At 29.1% G+C, this 20011-nt stretch overlaps 4 protein-coding genes across 8 annotated transcripts in view; 3 read left to right on the top strand and 1 right to left on the bottom strand.

Moving 5' to 3' along the window:
• Positions 1–31: 31 nt before the first annotated feature.
• Positions 32–2705, bottom strand: LOC134827100 (GATA zinc finger domain-containing protein 10-like). 5 transcript variants are annotated; one of them, XM_063839641.1, is made up of 2 exons: positions 981–2705; positions 32–368 (listed from the first exon to the last, which is right to left on the bottom strand). In XM_063839641.1, the coding sequence occupies exon 1, from the start codon at positions 2655–2657 to the stop codon at positions 1044–1046; it is 1614 nt and encodes a 537-aa protein (XP_063695711.1). In that variant the 5' UTR covers positions 2658–2705; the 3' UTR covers positions 32–368; positions 981–1043. The 5 variants fall into 5 exon arrangements, with proteins under 5 accessions (XP_063695711.1, XP_063695710.1, XP_063695712.1 ...); XM_063839640.1 differs by having other exon boundaries at positions 32–317; XM_063839642.1 differs by having other exon boundaries at positions 985–2705.
• Positions 2706–3333: 628 nt separating this feature from the next.
• Positions 3334–5841, top strand: LOC134830831 (glutamate--cysteine ligase regulatory subunit). Its single transcript, XM_063844422.1, has 3 exons — positions 3334–3776; positions 4252–4831; positions 5236–5841. The coding sequence occupies exons 1-3, from the start codon at positions 3669–3671 to the stop codon at positions 5370–5372; spliced, it is 825 nt and encodes a 274-aa protein (XP_063700492.1). The 5' UTR covers positions 3334–3668; the 3' UTR covers positions 5373–5841.
• Positions 5842–7879: 2038 nt separating this feature from the next.
• On the top strand, positions 7880–9029 carry LOC134837445 (tubulin polyglutamylase complex subunit 2). Its single transcript, XM_063852820.1, has 2 exons — positions 7880–8135; positions 8455–9029. Exons 1-2 carry the CDS (start codon positions 7880–7882, stop codon positions 9027–9029), a joined length of 831 nt encoding a protein of 276 aa, XP_063708890.1.
• Positions 9030–14831: 5802 nt separating this feature from the next.
• LOC134837444 (putative transcription factor SOX-15) overlaps positions 14832–20011 on the top strand; it is a 37062-nt gene continuing 31882 nt past the window's right edge. The window contains exon 1 of the mRNA XM_063852818.1: positions 14832–14869. Within this exon, the coding sequence (XP_063708888.1) occupies positions 14832–14869 (38 nt within the window). The remainder of the gene's footprint in view (positions 14870–20011) is intronic.

The raw sequence follows: 20011 nt of genomic DNA, 5'->3' as shown, positions 1-20011 counted from the left end.
ATAAAAATAAAAGGTCCTTAATCGCATTAAAATTGTTTATCAATAAAAATAGGTCGTAAAATTAATAATAATAATATAATAAAATAAAATAATATTTATAAGAAATGTATTATGATTTTTTTCCTTATCACTAATTTCTAAAACATCAACTGATTGTAACAATTTTTTTTAATAAGTTTATTTTGCTAAATACTTTTTTCTTCTTATTTTGTTTTGCATTACTTTAGTAACGTTCCTTTTTTCTGTATAGGTATAGTTCGTTTCAAAAATATATATATATTTAAAGGAAATCTGAAGCATCTCACAATCAATGAGTCCTGTAAAATATGTTGTAATAAGTGATGCGACATATGAGGTTATCTGCATCGCTTTTGCGATAATTTAGGAAAATACACGTTGCTCTCAATTTTATTTTAAAATTTTTGTCTATTTTAAAAATTAAAAAATTTAATGGGACAGTAAAATTTCATCAAATATGATTTCAAGAGATTTTTAATTCCGAAAATTTTGTATTAGAAAATAGTTCAAAATGGATTTAAAAAATTCTAAAAAATTACTGAATAATTTTAAAAAATCATTAAGAAATTTAAGTCTTTTTATGACTTCTTTTCTTTTTTTACCTCAAATATTCTAAAATAAAAAAAATATTGCTTTTGATTAAAAAATGAATAAAATATTCAGAAATTTTCAGAAAAATATTTTTAACAAGATTTTTAGATGCATGTTCAAGTTCTTATTTTGATACAAAAAAAATTCAAAATAATTAAATTTTAAATTTAAATTAAATTAAAATTAATTTAAATTAAATTTTTTTAAAAATAATTTCTTGAATTCCTTAAAATTTCTTGAAAAATTATAAAAAAATTTTAAACTGTAATTTTTGATGAAATTTTTATGAATTTTGAAAATGTGACAAAAAATTTAAAATAAATTTGAAGCAACATTACAAATATAAAAAAAAAATTAATAAAATAACTCACTTACTGCATCACATTTTACTTCTAACTTTTGCGACAAACCATTTTTTGTCGTTTAATTTTTTTTTAATGTTTATTAGCTGCCGTTGTTGCCGATGTATTCCTTGTCACACAATTATGGCAAAACATTTGCTTCGGTAATTTCTTCACGAATGCCGTTTTGCAATTTTCGCATTTCGTGACGCCGCCAGATTGCTTGTGGTTGGTCTGTGTCGTCGTGCTCTCGTGCTTCGTCACTTTTTGCTGCTGCTGCTGTTGCGGGTTGGTTGGAGCATCGGCCACGAGAGTTGTCGTCGGAATAAGTTCCTCGAGGTCTGTGTCGCGCGTTATTTGAACTAGAGGTGGCGGATCCGTGCTGATTGCGGGCGCTTGAGCGGCACTTGAGTTATTTTGTATTTGTTGTTTCGCTTGGAGGTTTTGCTGAATGTTGGTAGAATGTGAAATTTTGTTGTGTTGTTGCTGCTGTTGGGAAATGTGTGAATGCTGCGACTCGTCCTCGATGATGATTGTTTCTTGTGGTTGCTGCTGCTGCTGATGGCCGTCTTCGATGTATTCGATGTGTTGTTGCACTTGTTGCAAACTCGTCGTGTCTTGTACGTACTCGATGACGGACTGGCCACTGCCGCCGGCATCACTCAGAGGCGATGCGTTGTCCATTAGCGCGATTGTGTAGTACTGGCCCGTACGTTCGTCGTAGAAAATGTTGTTGGAGTCGATATTCGTGTAAACGACATTTTCCTGGAGAGTTGTCGCCTGTTGAGTGGATTGCTGTTGCTGCTGTTGTTGTTGCTGTTGTTGCTGCTGCTGCTGTTGCTGATGCGAAATTTGGACCTGAGTTGTTGTCGCGGGCGGTGGCGAGGGATTTGCCATTTGTTGCTGGATCATTTGCGTCTGGATGTTGATGTGCACCTGGTTCATGTGTTTAAAAAGTGTCTTCGAATCGCTAAAATCCTGTTTACACACGCCGCATCGGTACCACTGCGGCTTAACTTTCACCGTATTCGTGATTGTTTGGTCCAGTTCGGAGGACAGATGCTCAATCAACGTGTCGTCACTCAGAGCATTCGTTTGTCCATTGTTGGCGAACACCACTTCGTTCTTGTCGTAAATCGTGATGTGGCCTCCCAAGTGCGTTTTGAGCTCGTCCGTGCTGTTGCACATCATGTTACATTTTTCGCACACGAAATTCTTGTTCATGTGCTTCAGCATGTGGTAATTTAGCTGAATCAAGTCGTCAAAGATGCTGTTGGTGCAAAAGTCGCAGGCAAAGTAGTGGTATTGGCTGCAATGCTCCATGAAATCCGCCTTGCACTCGAAAATTAAATCGCATTTGATGCATTTGAAAGTAACATTCGCGTCTTGTTGCTGCTGCTGCTGCGTCTGTTGTTGTTGTTGCTGCTGCTGCTGCTGAACAACTTGCGTCAGATGTGTTTGGCCGCCGCCCGCAGTTCGATGTTCTTGTATCACAGTGCCAGTTTTCTCCGCGGGCTGGACTTTTGTGTGGATTTGATAGTAAGTAGTTGTCGTTTGATTTTGGTGGTGACCTGATTGCTGGCCCGAGTCATTTTGCAAATAAAGGTTTCCAGCCTTGTCCTGCACCGTTTGCACGATTCTTCCTCTGCTGGGCGCTTGCTCGTACTGGACTGCAGTGGCTTCAGCAGGTCTCTTGCGCTTTCCCATTGTGTAAATTCCGCAAAAACATCTAAATATTCACGAAATTAATTCTTGTTTACCAATTTACGCAGGCTGGGACGAATGAAAGTGATAAATCCCAGCTCACAAAGTCAATCAAAAAATAATCCCACTGCACATTTCGTTATAAACTTCAAAAATAACGACTTGAATTATCGAATGGCGATTTCAAAAGGTTCGTTCGATTTTTTAAAAAATTAAAAAAAAATAAATTTTAAATTATTTTTACATCAAACTAACTAAATTATAATTGAAATTATTTAAAATTAAATTTAAAAAAATTCTGAGTCATTTAAAAAAAATTAACAAGCAAAAAATTTAAATTTAATTTTAAAAATTTTTCGTATTAGGTAACAATTTAAAAATTCTAAAAAAAATTTTGTAATTAAAAAACGATTTTAAAATAAATTTAGAAGTTATTCGGAAATTATTTTAAAGTTTTGAAATATTTTTAAGAAAAAAATTAAATTTTTAAAAATTTTAAAATATTTAAAATCAAAAATTCTAAATTTTTAATATTTTTTTTAAATTAAAAAAATATTTCAAATTAAATTTAAAAGTTCTTTTGAGGTATTTAAAATTTTTAACAATTTTTTTAAAAATTAAACTTAATTTTTTCGATGACCAAAAACAAAGTTTTTACACTCATTTTCGTCCAGACAAATAAAAAAATAAAATTTAATCAGAGCTCTTCGAAAACATGAATTAAAAAAATTTCAAAAGCCTGACGATCATTAAAATTCGCGAGAAAGTGCATTTTGGACGAAAACAAGTAAAAACCGAGCAGCACTGTGCTAATATTAGATTATTACTTGTAAATTCATATGTTATTTATCGTCTGTCAATAAAAATCACACAACTACGAAGCTTGCCAAAACACTTTTGTGAAATTGGAAACACGTCCAGAACAAAAGCAGTCAGTTTTCGTTCAGATAGCAGTCGAATCATACGTCGAAATTGTGTAATCAACTTGTCGCTTGGTAAAAAAAAATCGAAAAAATGGAAAAGATGAATGGAGTCAGCAAAGGCCGATACATCATGAGCACTGGAAACGTCTTGAATGTGGCAGAATTGCGGAAGAAAGCTGGTCAAAAGCCCGCTGAAGAGGTAAAAACATGTGTTGCGAGTCGCCGGTTTATTTATTTTTTTTACTGTGTCATTAGATTTATTTTTAGGTGAAAATTTAACACAGTGAAACACTTTTTGTAGTGACTCATACGCGATTTCATTCACGATTTGTCGTACGTTTATTATCGTTCATGATAATTTTATCGACTTCAAGGTCATTTTGCTCCGTTTGAGCAAATATTGATTAGAATCCAAACAACAATGATAATTCAAAAGTGATTTTTTTGCTCACAGAGATTCCTCATTTTTTTCGACATGACTTGCTGTTTGTCTCATTAGTGAATTAATTAAGCATTTATGTATAAACAATTATTTTTGGCACTTGATTTTACTAATAATTCGTTGATTTATGTTTTTTCGGTCGTCTATACGCGAAAATATTCAATAAATGTTCTGCTAATTAATTAAATTCAATTACAAATATTTAAATACATTTTTAATTTTTCGTTTGCAGCTTGTGGATGCGCTCGATGTCACAATCAAAAATGCCGAAAAGACGTCGCTCGACAACGGAACTCTGCAGATTTGCATGAAGGACAATGATTTGCACACGAAAATGAAGGAACTGACACGAGACGAAATCAAAGTTGGTGCAAAAGTCTTTTTGAATGACTTTTCGCAGGAAAATTTGCGTGTTGCAATCGATACGGCACTCCGAATTCTCGACATCACATTTTTGAATAGCTTAGTGTTGGCCTACCATCCGAAGATGAAGATGACAAATGGCAGTGCGACGGTGCAAGAGCCCGAAATTAAGGAAGGAGTCATTCACTGGGGCGATGGCACTGGCAAATGTTTCGATGATTTGAAGGAATTGTGGACCGTGCTCGAAGAATATGTCGATCAAAAGAAAATTTGTTTGCTCGGCGTGTCCGATATAAATTGCGAGACGTTGAAACAGTTGTATGAGTCGGCAAAACATCCGCCAGCGATTACACAAATTAATCTGTCGGCATGCTGCGTCGTTCCGCCCGATCTAAAGGACTTTTGTCATGACAAAGAAATTCAGTTGTTAACACATTCCGATCCACAAGGTGAGAATTGAGGGTGCAATTTGCTCAAATGCAATCTAATGAAGGAATAAAAAAATATTCGATAATTATTTTATCTCTTGATTGGTCCTGGATGGTCAATTTTTTCTATGAATTTTTGAAAAATTAGAAAATTGAGTTGTGCGCTTAATTTTTGTTAAAATTTTCAAGAGTTTTTTGGATTTTTTTTTTTGAGATTTTATTTCATTATTTAATTTTTTTTTGAGTTACATATTTATTTTTTTTTAATTTAGTAATTTAAAGAATTTCGTCAAAAATAAAATTTTGAGATTGAGATAAGTCAGATGGAAATAAGATCTTATCGAATATTTTTTTAGTTCTATTTTTATTTAGGCTAATTAAAATTTAAAATTTGTTTTTTAAACCAAAATTTTGATTTTTTTTAGAAATCATCACGAAGGAAGCTTTGGTTGGTCTCAATTTGGGCGACCTAACTCCGACATGCACTCTCCGTTACCAAGTCCACATTAAATGCCGTGGTGTCTTACAAGCAAAAGGTTTCATTGTTTCAGCAGATCATTGAATCAGCCCAAAATTTTAAGAAAAAAAGAATGAACAAAAATATTTACTTGACTATGTATAACTGTTATTGCTGTATTCATTGAGAAACTACATAGAATGTAGATTTTTATTACAATATTGGAGCAAAATTTGTGACCAACCACTTTTGTAGCCTATACTACCGTTTCTACCATTGGCTGCCTTATATTTTAAAAAAGTCCTTTTAAATATTTTACAATATTGACATTAGTATTTTGGGCATTTAGTAGAACTATACCGATTAAAAAAATTGTGCAATCCGTAGCAAACTATTGGGAAAAGGAATATACACTGGATTGTTGGATCAAAACTGCTGATTCGACTTTCGTGGCTTTTTAAGGGACGTTATAGATTTTAAACAGACGAAGACTTAACTTTTTGTATACAACATGCATTCGTTTTATATATTTTTCTATGTTAGTAAGCACAAATATATACGTAAATGTTGAATAGATGATTAATAAAGGATATTTTATGTTCTTACAAAAAAAAAGTATTTCCTTAGCGCCATTTAAACCTTTCGAGTAAACGATTCGAATAAGTACATTTCGTAAAAATTTACGCTGTATGCTCTTTATAGGTTGACGTCTGTCTGTTAGTCGGAGTATAAATTATAACTTTTGTGAAACGAATAATTTTTGTTTAAATTTATTTAATAATTTAAGAAAAGGTTTTGTTCTATTAAATTTAATAAAGAAGCTGAAATTATCCCTAGGTTACATATTTGACGAGATTTCAAGAATTCATAAAAACAGAAGTGAAACAGCTATGAAAAAATAAAGGATGCTTCTATCATGAAATTATTAAAAATGGTTTCTTAAAAAACGGTGACACTACAAGGTATTTCACACAACAACATTATACAAAGACCATCTCGATCAATTTACGGAATTCGGCCGAAGCTCATCGCATTCTCTGCAGACACTATTAAAATGGCATATAAAAAGTAGGAAGCATTTCTAAGTAGAGAAAGGTTAGACAAAAGAAGGCAAATTATCCACAATAGGACTCTTTGGAGACCGCGGTGGAAGCCAACAAATACCCTAGACAAAAGAAAAAAAATGAAGGCATCGATCTATTTTTTTAAATTATACTTCTAAATTATGAATTCGATAGACTTTTTCAGTAATTTTTTTGATTAATAAGATAGGCCAGCAAGCAAATCCGATGATCATCAACGTAACATCTGCACAAAAAATTGAAGAAAATTGAGCATAAACGTATAAAAAATAGAAAAATATTTAAAATTAATATAATCGTAAAAATCTTTTTAAGTCCGAATTCAACTACTTATAGCTAAAGAATTTCTTATCTATTTTTTTCCTAAACAACTTTAATCAACACAAACCAATAAATGCGCTCAAGTCGTTCAAATTAAATTTTAACCAAAATTCTTTTAATACTTTTTTTATTGCAAAAAATCAAAGAAAAGAGAAACGAAAAAGAAAAACAAGATTGACTGATTGCAAATTAATAATATTGATTAAAGTAAACATAAACGCCTTCACCAACTTTATCGACAATTAAGATTTTAACGTTGTGTTTATTTTTCCATCATTTTCTGTCCGCAACATATTCCAGCGTGTAAGTTTACAACAATATTGACGTTAATCAATCAGTTCGACGTCGTCGTCGTCTTCGCTCATTTTTCATATTGCATGACTCTCGATGGCTTTATTCGCAGAGTTCAAATCTATATAAATAAAGCCAAAGGCTAATTGATCTTTAATATGAACGCAAGGATGATGATGATGATGTAGGAAAAAAAAATATGAAGAAAAAAGTTAATGAAATTATTGAGGCAACAAGGTAATAAAGATGATGCCTGTGAAAGATGTCTATTGAATTTATTGGAGTTTTTAAAAAGAAATTATAAATAAAAGGAAAGGTTTAAAGATGTGCGTTTACAGAAAAAGAAATATAAAAAAAGGAAAAAAATCAATTTTAACAAAAACTTTTCCATTTTATTATTTATGCATGTTTATCAAGTATGCGCGCACCATCGAAAAAAAAAATGCGAGAAAAATCAGAAAGTATGAAATTACTCTATTTATCGTTCATTTAAAGCCTTATTTAAAGCTTTCATGAATTAGAAATCGACAACGATGATGATGACACTTTTGCTGTACGTAATAAATTTGCTTTATCTAATTGAAACATGAATCAGTTGACTCAAGATCAACAATTTTATGCCGTAAGAGTTAATAATCTTGTCACAAATGTTTAAAATTAAAGTTACGACAGCGTCAATATTCTTGGCACAATTATGAACTATTTAATTTTTCAGACAAGATTGATTTTAATCGTGCTTGATCCGCACCTACACTCTTTTTTTCATTATTTCTTTTAAAGAAAAAAAAAACGTTAAAATATTGATTTTATTGATAAACTTCACTTCACAAACATTAATGAATGTAACTATAGTAACGGTTAAACAATCGTTAAAAATCATATTGTCTGTTTTTCTTATTAATATCGAAAGCAATTCAAATGTCACTAGTGCCTTTAAAGTCTCAAACACCGACTCCCGAAGATTTATTTTATGAAAATCTCACATTGGGATTGGCAAAAGTTCTTGCCAACATTCCGCGGATCACGAATATTACGTGTGAAAAGCGCCAGCCATGTGAAAAAGCGCAAATAACTGCTTGGGAGCAACGGCATAATGTTTACTTGCCAGATGATATGAAGAGATTTTATCTTTCCACAGATGGTTTTAATTTTTGTTGGAGTTATCAGTATGCACGTGAGTCAATTTTAATTAGGTGACTTATTTTTTTTATTTTTTATCGCATCGGGATTTTTTCAGAGAGACAAAAAACATTTTAATTTTTATCATTGCTCAAAATTTTGACAATTTTAATTATTTTTAGTTTATTAGTATCAAAATGATTTTTTTTAAAGAATTCGATCTTGGTCACGTGGTTTAATTTTTTTTATCTAAATTTTAAAAGTTCATTTTTTGTATTATTTTAATTTAAACTGGAACTTTTTAATCTAAATATGGGAAAAATGTAAAAAAAAATAAATTTTGACACTTATTTTTAAATTTTTAATATTTTCAGCTAACGACATTCGCAAAGTTGGTCACATAAATTTCCCGCATTTGATCCAAATCACCTTGGTACGCGAAAACTTGGAAACAATTATGAATTCTCCAAGCAAGAACATGTCGCTGCAAATTCCCGCGTCACTTCGACGACAAGGCTCCGACCACCTGACGAACGTCAATGACCCCAATTTGAATACGAAAAGCAAGATATTCGAGTTGAGTACTATCTTGGATCTGGCAAAAGTTTGTATGGTTTACACGCAACCCGAAGTATCGCATGCAAAGATTTACATTTTGGAGATGGGATCGTACAAATGGCGCTTTCTCGCCGACTCTTTCACGGAATATCTCCGCATGTGCATCGTGCATTTGGGTCTGCCGTACTGGGAACTTTGCTTTTCGAGTGTTTGTCTTCCATCGTGGACCGAACAACTTTTTCTACTTTTGGCTCCGCATTTACTCGAGAAAACCGATAATCGTCGGAGTCGGAGTTTGCACGCGACTGCTGAAAATCCGCCGTACAACACATTGGATCCGTCTGTCTTTCGCAACAAGCCACGTTGCTCTCGCCAGCCACCTAAACGATAGAAATGTGTGTGCAACGGGGAGATTGGCATCAATCAAACCATGCAGCCCGCAATATTTACACCCATTATTATACTAATAAAAATATTATATTCTTCTTCGGCTCTATGCTAAAAACATTGCAGCGAAAAAAAACTGTAGTCAGCATATCTTACGTGAGGTCCTTTTATCAATAAATCTTTAAATAAATAATATTCGTATAAATGCAATTTAACTTTAGTTGTATAAATGAAAATATTGCTCGTCTCGCATCTTCTTTTCGTTCGTCGTGGTGCAATATTGGTTTTCATATTTTCTTCTTGTTATTGTTTCGCTCCAACTCCGGTACGAATATATGGTCAAAATGTAAATAAAACCACGTTCATATTAAAAAATTAACGAAATTCAAATCACCACCTTTTATCAAAAATATTATTTTATTTTTATTATTTTTATGACGATGAAGTTCATGTGCCTTTGCTTTATGAAACGTAAAGTATTGGTTCTTAGTCAGAGTATACCAATATTTTTTTTCCTCGTCGTGGAGAGGAATATTAATATGGAATAACAAATTTACGTGAACCTCAAATAATGATCGTTGATAAGAGAGGAGAAGCAAGTTGGCATAACTGAACATTTTTGTGAGTTATTAGAAGTTGAATATTGGTTGTTAAAAATATTTAAATTTTTTTGTTGCAAAAATTGAATTTTAAAATAATTTAATTAAAAATATTTTTTAAAAAGTATTGACTGATTTTAAATAATTCTTGGTCGTTAATTATTATTTTTATGTTTTATATAAAGTTTATAAAAATTATTTCAAAAATTAAATAATTTTAGGTTCAGTAATTTTTTTAAAAATATAAAAGTGATAAAATAAATAATAAAAAAAATAATTTTGGTGAAAAAAACAACTGTAAATTTAAAAAAATTAAAAAATTTTTTTTTGCTCTGATTAATTTTTTTACTTTTCATATTTGACCTTTAGCAAACATTTTTTTTAACAATTTTTGGTCTTATTATAATATTTTTGTAGACACATAAAATTTTAAAAAAATATGTAAAACTTAATTTAAAATACCAATTTAAAGAAATTTTAGTGAACATGTCAACATTTTGTATAAAAAAAATACGATTAAATTACGTTTAAAAATTAATTTTATTACAAAAATTGAACATTATTTCAATTAAAAAAAAAAATATTTTTTTAAATTGAATTTTATTTTTTTTCCCAAATATTTTATTAATTTTTAATGAAAAAAAAAATGCAGCGGCTAAAAAATAAATATTAAATAAATTCTAACATCTGTCGTAAATAATTAACTTAAGACTAGAAACGTTAGTGGTTTTTTAATGTAAAATTAAGACATAAATATATGTTTTAAATGATAAAAAGATGGACATAAAAAATTGCTCAAGCAAATCAACTTGCTTGCTAAAGTGCTATTTTTGCAATTCTGAGAAATATAAAAAAATAAATCAGGAAAAAATTAAACCTTCTTTTTTTAACGGACATAAGCCATAAAAAGTCAAGGTTAAAGCAATTTGAGTCAAAAAAACAAAATAGATGGAAAATTATTCCATCACTCAAAATATCATTAAATCACGAAAAAAAAGTGCCACTAAAAAGTGTTAATTTATATCAATCATAACAAAAGCAACGAACGATAATTTAGACATTAAAAGTTCGTCAAATAATGTGTTTAGCCAATGATATGACCACATCAAATCCCTCCTCCATGCATATATCTCGTGTTATTTTAAAGTCAATTACAAGCTTAATATATTTTATTTCATTCGATACACTGCTATACGTGCATGTTATATAGGAACTGGTCAAGCTATTTAGTTTTGATCTCACATGTTCATCTCTCGCTTGTGAACAAGTTTTGTTGCGTGAAGCTGTGCATGCTACAGACCTACGTGCTTAGTTGTATCATTCATTTTAAATGATTTGCCGTGCAAAAGTATCTGTCTCTGACCAGTTACAAGCCGCAATATACACAAGTGGCTTACAAGTAATTACTTATTTAATTTATTGCCAGCTCTGCAGCTTCGGTGTGTTGACTGGTTTGGAAGACATTTTGTAAAATATTATTTTTTTTTACTTTGAAATATGATTTGTCGTCGACAATGACTTTTATGTTACTCCGTAAATTATGGTCCTTTGTTAAAACTTCTTCTAGTTTATCTTTTATCATAACTGTTCCGTTTCTAGGTAAAAATGGGTTGATTTTTAAAATTTTGAAGTTCTACTTAATTTTACAATTTAATTCTAATTATTTATGTATCATTGACAAAAATCAAAATTGTTACGGAACAACTGAATTCAAAATTGACGAAGAGACAAATTACTCCCATTAGTCACGAAATGTCCTATAGATCAAAATGAACTGTCGATTGATAAAGTTGGGCGAGTTGGTAGGTAAAAATTGCATCCTATATAGACATTGTTTGACACGTGTATCAATCAAGGACTTTATCTTGGTGATAAATTGGTTTTGTCTCGTCTTCGTCAAAAAAAGGTTTGATGATGTTTTTGTTTTTCAATTAGGTTGTTATAAATTACACTTAATGGTTAAAACACAGAAGCTATATTTTTCAATATAATTAATAGGTATCAAGAACTTCCAATCTCTTTAAATAGTAAAAAACTTTAAAATATTTTTAAATTAAATGTAGTTATTTTGTTCAAAACTGAAAAAGTGCAATTTCAAAATTATTTCTTAAAAATGGATAATTAATGAATAATTAATGAATATTTTTCTATAATTTATAGCATTTTTAAAAAAGTTTAATATTCAAAAGAATTTTGGAAAAAAATAATTTTTTGACGAACGTAGTTATTTTGTTCAAAACAAAAATGAAAAATTTTAATTTGAATATTTGTTAATTTTAAATATTTTGAAAAAATGTTTATTTTTTTTCATACTTGAAATTTTCTTTTTCCAATTTTTTATTCAGATTTTATCCTTTAATTAAAAAAATCATCAAAATTAACTTCCAACAAAAAAACCACAAATTATCAAAAAGATTCAAAATATGATAAAATTAAAAATAGGGAGATCCTACAAAACTCTTCCATTAAAAAATTAAATAACTTCGTAACAACTAATCATTTGCTGTACATTCACCTTCTTTCTTCATACATTAAACATTAATGTTGTCTTGCCGTTTCTACAAAACGATAAGAACATGAGTGTCAAGAACAGAAAACTACCCATCCGTGTAAAAAATACTTCCCCGCATCGTATAACAGAATTTTTTCATAATTATGTTGTGTTTTTATTAGCACTTTCCCACGATTCATCCTTGCATTATTTTAAACAGGTGATTTATACTTATAATGTTGGGTCTTTTAAATTACAAAAAAGTTTTTTTTTAATTGTAATTTAATTTGTTGAAGAAATGATGCGAAAAATTATTTAAAAAATTTGTAATCTCAGAAAATATAAAAAAATTATTATTTTTTTGGAATTAAAAAAATTATTCATTGCAAAAAAATAAAATACCGTAAAGTAGATAATTCAAAATTTTTAAGTGTTGCTTTACGGACCGGGTTCTCCGGGTTCTGAAATGCCGGTTCTGGACCATGTCCGGCTTAATTTTAGTTCTGGTTGTTGTTTTATTTCGGCCGAATGATTATTAGTAGCTCGTTAAATTGCATTTTAGACAGATGCTGGAATTACTGAAGTGTCTTGTCCGCGATTGTCCATGACACACGTTTCAAATGGTTGTAAAGCCTGTAAAATCTATTTGGCAATGTTGTAAAAGAATCTATAGTATTGTCAGTTGCCCTTCATCGCCACGTATTGGTCGGCGGTCTATGGCGGATTTTCAAAGATCTCTTGTTGTGCTTTGCCCACTTCATTTGCATAACGACCTTCATCAGCACTGTTTCTGCAGTAGTACAGAAAAAAGGCACCAAATGCCCGCAATGCTTTATTTTCATCTCGCCTTTCATCAACATCTTCACTTGGCTTTTTAAAAAAATGCTGTGGAGTCGCTGTTGATAGATGTGCACTCTTTTTTTCAGTTGGGCTCCGTCTTGTTCTAAACTTATCAATTTTGAAGTTAATGGAACGATATTTTCCTATTAATTTTTAGACTTTTTTTTAGCAATTGTTTAGACAAATTTTTAAATTATTTCTTTTAAAATCATAAATACTTCAATAAAATAATTATTTTTTTCAAAATTTTGTAAAAATAGAAATTTCGCTAAAATTTTAAAGTTTTACGTCATTGTGTTAATAGATTTTTTTCGTTAATTAAAACGCATTTTCCATAAGAATTATGTACATTACGGTAATTGAAACCTAATTTACAAATGATTGAGTGTAATTCATACTTTTAATGGATTAAATTGAATTTGTCACCTAAAAACAGAGTGAATATAATTTGTCATTCTTTTTTTCATAGATTTGAAGGTGAGCAAAAAAAAAAGTAAGTCGACAAAAATCATAAGTGAATGGTTAGCCATTAGTAACGCCATCATTATTGCCGTTATTACTTTTGATTACTTAATTGTCACGCAATTTCTGATTTTTTTTTGTCGTAAGTGTTTTGCGGTGTTGTAACATTATTAGACTGATGTGATAAAGCTGTTCGTGAAATAATTCGCTAGAGGCGTCATGAAAGAAAAGCACTAATTATATTTACCATATTTGAGAAGAAACTTGTTCGATGCAAAAATTACCTTATTAATTTGAATCAGTTCACGCATGATATATGCTAATGAAGATTTCCCCTCCCATGCTAAACTACTTGAGCTAGCTTTCTATGGACTGGTCTGATTGCCCGTTTTCTTATGTACAACTCTATTTTTTTCTTTCAGTGTATTATCGTAAAAAAATATATATAAAACACACTCACACAACCTTTTTTTACATTTACAAAAACTAAGAAAATAAAAATAAAAAACTTTGATTCACACAATCTTGCGCAATATACTTATCTCTGTCGTTTAAAAGGCGCAACTCCCGTGATATACGATACACGCGGCATTTGTTGTATTGCTGTTTCACTCCATGAATGAATTCATTCAAATACGTTACCTGTTGCGCTACATAGCTATACAACAGTTTGTTCATGTATTTATTTTTTTACTATATTTATTATCTCTTTTACCTTCGCACAAACGTACATAAGGCTATTTCATCATCACACCTGTACGAGTCTATAGACTTTTTTTTCGATTCAACTTGAGTTAAGTTTATTCATATTGTGGAAACGAGATTCATTTTAAGAATATCGCGCAGTCGTATCGCACGCATATTTTTAAAACGGTTATCTTTTTATTTTTTGAGTTAATTTTTAGTGATTTTATTTTCTCACTTATTGAATTTTGATAAATTTTGGTTTATATTAACATATAAAAAGTGGATTTTGGTGATTTATTTACAAAATTCTGTTATTCATGAAATATTGTTTGATATTATCAATTTATGGATTATAAACTAATTGGCAGAATATTGTTAAATTGGAAAATTAAAATAAACAAAACTGAAATAAAATGTTTAAATAATTTAATAAACAGAAATAAATAATTAAAAATATTAAAAAAATAACATTTATTAAATACAATAAAAAAAAAATTAATAAAAAATTAAATAATTAAAATATTAGTAAAAAACAAAAATAATGAAAATTTTAAGTTTTTAACTCTTAAAAAAAGTAATTAGTGAAACTATAAAAAAAATTAATAAATAAAGGATTTTATTTTATATATTATAAAAATATATATATAATAAAAGGAAAACTTTGACACTATATTAAAGAATAACTGAATAAAAATCTAGAAAAAATTATATTAAATTTTAAATAAATATGGAATCAGACACAGAACGAGATTATAATCAATACAGGTAAGAAATTGAGTTTTTCTTTAAAAAACACTGTGTTTTCTTGTTTTTGTATTAAACCGTCGGGCATGTTGTTGCCAATAAAGTTATAAGCAAATTAATAATAATTACAAATTTGTTAAATTTTTTGTGGATACTTGATAAGTAATTTAATTCATACGATTTATTAAAAATGTTCAATTAAAAAAAAATTAAATTAAAAATCAAATTTAATTTTTTTTTTTTAATATTTTTAAAAACATTTTTTTTAAATAAATTAATCCTTTTTTCAAATTTTATATTAAAATAATTTCACATTAAATATTTTACGGTACTTGACGATTCAAAATATTAATGTTATTATAAAGGTAATTAACATTGAAGTGTAAAATAAACAAAATACGTCACTTAATTTATTTGCATTTATTAAATTTACCGACACACTTTTTTTGTACATTGTCTTTTTTTAATAAAAGACTTTTCTTAAATGTGATTCATATAATTTTTAAATTTATGATTCAAATTAAAATTTTTAATTAAATAAAATAGCTTTCTCTAATTTCATGATGAACTTTGTTTTTATTTTAAAATTTAAATCCAAGTTTAATGTCCTTTTTTAATTTATTCACGTGCAAAAAATATTCTAACACTTGAAAAAAAAAATTAAAATTCAAAAAATTGTTGAACTATTGTTTGAAGCAGTAGTATTGACCCTTAAACACATGTCGATGTCATGTCACCACCGCAAATTTTATTCTAGCTCGTTTACACATTACATTGACATTAGACTAATTAATATTTTCATTTGATTTTATTTTATTCATATTTTTTAATTAAAAGTGCACAACAAATGTAAACACGATTCAAAGGGAAAAAAAGTGCAAGGTGCTTTTTTTATTTAGTTTTAATTTGAACGCGTTGTTATTAATTTTTACCGTGTAAAGCGCAGTAAAAAAACAACATTTATTTAAATTCATACGTGATAGACTCTTATCAGCGCTACAAATCTAAGCGGTATTAGAATGATAATATTTCAACGTAATTATAGAGATATACGAATGTTATGCTATGTAAGAAAAGTTTCCGAGAGTTCACTTGGCAATAGAAGATTTGCACCTGTAACAGTATTTGTTACTGACTTTTGTGCAATTAACATGGAGAATCTCAGTGCATGCATATGGAACGCAACGTCATTGAAGATGATTGAAAAATTGCACATGAAGTCTCATTTAAAATGTGCATTCACAATTAAAATGTTGTATACATGTTAAATAAATACAACGCGAATGTGTATATTTGATAAAATAATTGAGATGATTGCGATTTTTTCTACTTTTTTATTTTAAAAATTAAATTCGTGAACGTAGAAATGAATTTATTCAAGAATCCAGTGGAAATTTTAATTCATTCATGGACATCTAGAATACGCTAATGAGTTTCGGAATAAATGTAGCAATATTCAGTGGCGGATTTAAACATTTTTCTGAACTTAAAGCTGTTTTTTTTGAGAAAATTGTAATTTTTTGCTTGGTTTGGAATAATTGGATAAGATTTTTGCTGCAAAATATTTTAAAATGAAGATAAAAAAAAATTGACTTTTTTACTTAGGCTTCTTAAAGTAAAAATCACTTAGATTTGACTTAGTTAGTCACAAAACTAAAATAGCATTTTTTTTAATAAAAAAATCTTTTCACATAAGTCGACCGACATTTGCTGGTTTTTGACTTATTCTAAAAATTAAGTTTAAATCGAAGCTTCTTTTAAATCGAAAGTTTTTTTTATTTATAAATACTCAATTAAATTAAATTAAATTAATGTAAAGGTACTCATAAAAATATTTTTGACCTTTTTGAAAAAAAAAAAAATGGAAAAAGTGTATTTTTTCTTGGGATTTAAAATCATTTTCTAAAATTTAATTAAACATTTTTCAACGTAAAATTTTTAAATCAAAACAATTTTATAAATTTTTCAAGTAATTTTATTGATTTAAAATTATTAAAAATCAAAATTTGCTTTTGAAAAATCTAGGAACGTGTTTTTTAACTTTTCTACCAAAATAAATTATTTTACGAAATTCTCGGGGCCCAAAAAGAAAATCCGCAACTGCCCATAATGACACAGCTACGGGCAATGACGTTCATTTGAATATACTTCGAGCTAATTTATTTCTTGACCCAAAACAAAGCATATCAAGTGTGAAGTCCATCTTCATTCAACGATATTCAAATGTAGAAGCTGTGAAGTGTTTAAAATATGTAAAATATGTTTCATTATGAAAATGTATGCTATTACCACAATAAAAAGTACTGTAGCATAAACAATAAGGTAAAAAACATCAAAATATTACGAAAATGTTTCTAATAGGATTTGTCTTGAAAAAAAAAATGATTTTATTTACTTCACAGCTTTATTTACCACCCAGAGAAAATTGTGAAATAAAAAATTTATAACACCACAACGAAAAAAAAATTACAAATTTTCGGTTTTATTGCTGCATCTGAGCCATTGAAAAAAAAAGCAAAAGTAACGTGAAATGAAGAGTTTGTGCACCACACACTTTCAAAGCCACAACAATTTATCACCACCTTGCACAAAGATGACAACAACAATAGCTTCTTACTCGCACACTAGACGACAGAGACAATAATTTCATAAGTGAAGGTGATATTTTTCATCTATTAACAAACATTAGTTCCAAGTCAGAGAGTGAGAAGATGATCCTCGTCTCCGCCAACGTGCGCGCGCACGTAACTAGACGTAATACTCGTATGCGGTTGACAAAATTCACGATTTCTCCTAGAAAAATGTGATTTCACTTTCGAAATCCGTATCAGATACCTTGAAAAACAAAAAAACTTAAATTTAATCTAATGCACTTGATCATCATTGTTGTCGCGTAATATTTTTTTCTATCCAAAATGCAGACAAAAAATGAGATAATTTTGCTGTTTTCGTCGTCACACAAGATGATCCTCGTACTGCTGTATGGGTAATTTGATGGAAAATAAAACCCCACAATTTAAAAAAAAAGTATAAATTTTCTAGATTTTTGAACACGTTAAGTGTTTTTCGGAATTTATTTTTTTTTTCGTTTTATTGTTTCACGAGTGTTAGTCACATTTTTGTCTGCGACGACGAAAATAATTATCAGTTGTAAAAAAATTATCATCGATATTACGCAGTTCTAGGCTATCACAGACACGTCCTTAATTATAAACGAATTAACAAATAATTGAGGAAATATGTCCTCTTTTTGCGAGTAGCACAATATTACGCAATTAGTTTAGCAGCAATGACAAACGAACACAACACTCTTCTTATCACGTTGACCCATAAAGCCATAAAAGTGTAAGCAATTTCCTTTTGCAATGTTCAATTTATTGCTGTTGATAACCTAGATTCAATGCCATGTGTATGGGTTTGTCGCCTTTATGTGCAGTTGCTGAAAAATTCTTGCGTTTGTTTTTAAATCTAGACAATTTCTAGTAACTTCATACAAAATTTATCAATTTTTTAGTTGATAGTTGAAGTTAAAATATGGATGGTCTGCTTAACTGCTAACTAACTCTTTGTTAGGAGGTTTTACACTATATTTACACTAGATTTTATATAATTTTGATTCAAAAGTGTCAAATTTTTCTTAATTTTATTAATTAAATAAAAAATTAATTTTCTAATTTTTTTTTAAAATTTCATTAAAATTCATTCAAAAAAATTTAATATTAAAAATATTATAAAAATTATTTATTATTTGCTTAAAAATATAAATATTTTTGAATGGCTCATAAAACCACAAAAACTAGGAACAGCCTCAAATATATTTTAAAAAAGGATTATCAGAACATGTCAATAGTTTTGTACCAAAATCTTTGACAAGAACAAGAGAGCTGATTAACATTAATATTAAAACGTAGACATAGGATTTCCTTAAAGATTAAAAATTGATGAATAGAATGGGTTATAGGGACTCAACCGATTGCAGAATCTGTCACTAAGCAGAAGAAACAGCAGGACACATTTTATGTGACTGTTCTTATTTGGAACACAAAATTTGAAATAATTTGGATCAAAATTTAGAGGTTTCTCACTGAAAGAAATCTTTTCTTTCTGAAAGTGTCAGCACGGTTATGGAACAGGTTAGGAAGAAAGAAAACCCACAGAAAGCCATTTTTGTGTGCTTAGGTGGGTCATTTTATAATCATCATCAAATAAATAATAAAATTAACTAAATTTGAAATTATTTTCAAAAAAAAGTTAAAATAATGCTTAATAATTAAAATTTACTCAAATAATGTTAAAATAATATGAGATATAAATTTTTGAAATTCCTTATTAAAAATTATACTTTTTAGTTTAAAAAATACCAGTAGAATTTTTTTGCTTGTAGATTTTACTACACGATTCTAGAAAAAAAACTTTGAAAAAAATTTGTTTTTAAAATAAAAATAAAATAAGCTTCTTTGATTAACCGCTTTAAACACAAGAAGAGAGACATACTTTGAAATTTTTACACGTTAACTGTAATGGTGTCGAAAATCGTGATGTTGTGCATTTTATGTAATTTTCTTCACGTGTTACAAGAAACTTACACAACTACTCTTACACAGATTTCGTACTTGAAACTTTTCCACAAACACACATTTTTCCAAATAATTTATTTCGTACGGGCGGCAAATTTGAAACAGGTCTCCGATAAAAATCGCAAAACACTGCATTGCTCTGGACCAAACTGGTGCAATAAATTAACATAATTAATGCAAAACGATCGCATTATGTATATCGATTTCATCGTAATCTGGGTATCCGAGACAAAATCGCGAGACGAAAAAACAGTAACTCCTAAAGATCATGTTTACAAATTTTTCGGGTCCTTTCTAGTTGTCTCCGAAACTCGTTTATGCTTAGACTGCGGGGTTATCGTTAATTAATTTGAGAACAAAAAAACAACAAAAATTAGCCGGTCACAGCATGACCATTCGATGACATTCTGTCAATAAATGCATAAATATACAAAAAAGCGAATATAAAAAAAAGTGGACAAAAAGAGTGTAAAATTTATGTGACAACCAAATAAAAATACTGCAGTTTCGTTCAACATGCAGCATACAAGAATTTTTGACAGTCTTTGTCTTCGCCTCTTTTTTGTGTGTCATTTTTGCTAAAATT

Source organism: Culicoides brevitarsis, chromosome 1, assembly GCF_036172545.1.
Source record: "Culicoides brevitarsis isolate CSIRO-B50_1 chromosome 1, AGI_CSIRO_Cbre_v1, whole genome shotgun sequence".
NCBI classification, from domain to species: Eukaryota; Metazoa; Arthropoda; class Insecta; order Diptera; family Ceratopogonidae; genus Culicoides; species Culicoides brevitarsis.
The sequence above is the reverse complement of the archived record's forward strand: the minus strand, read 5'-3'. Positions and strand labels throughout refer to the sequence as shown.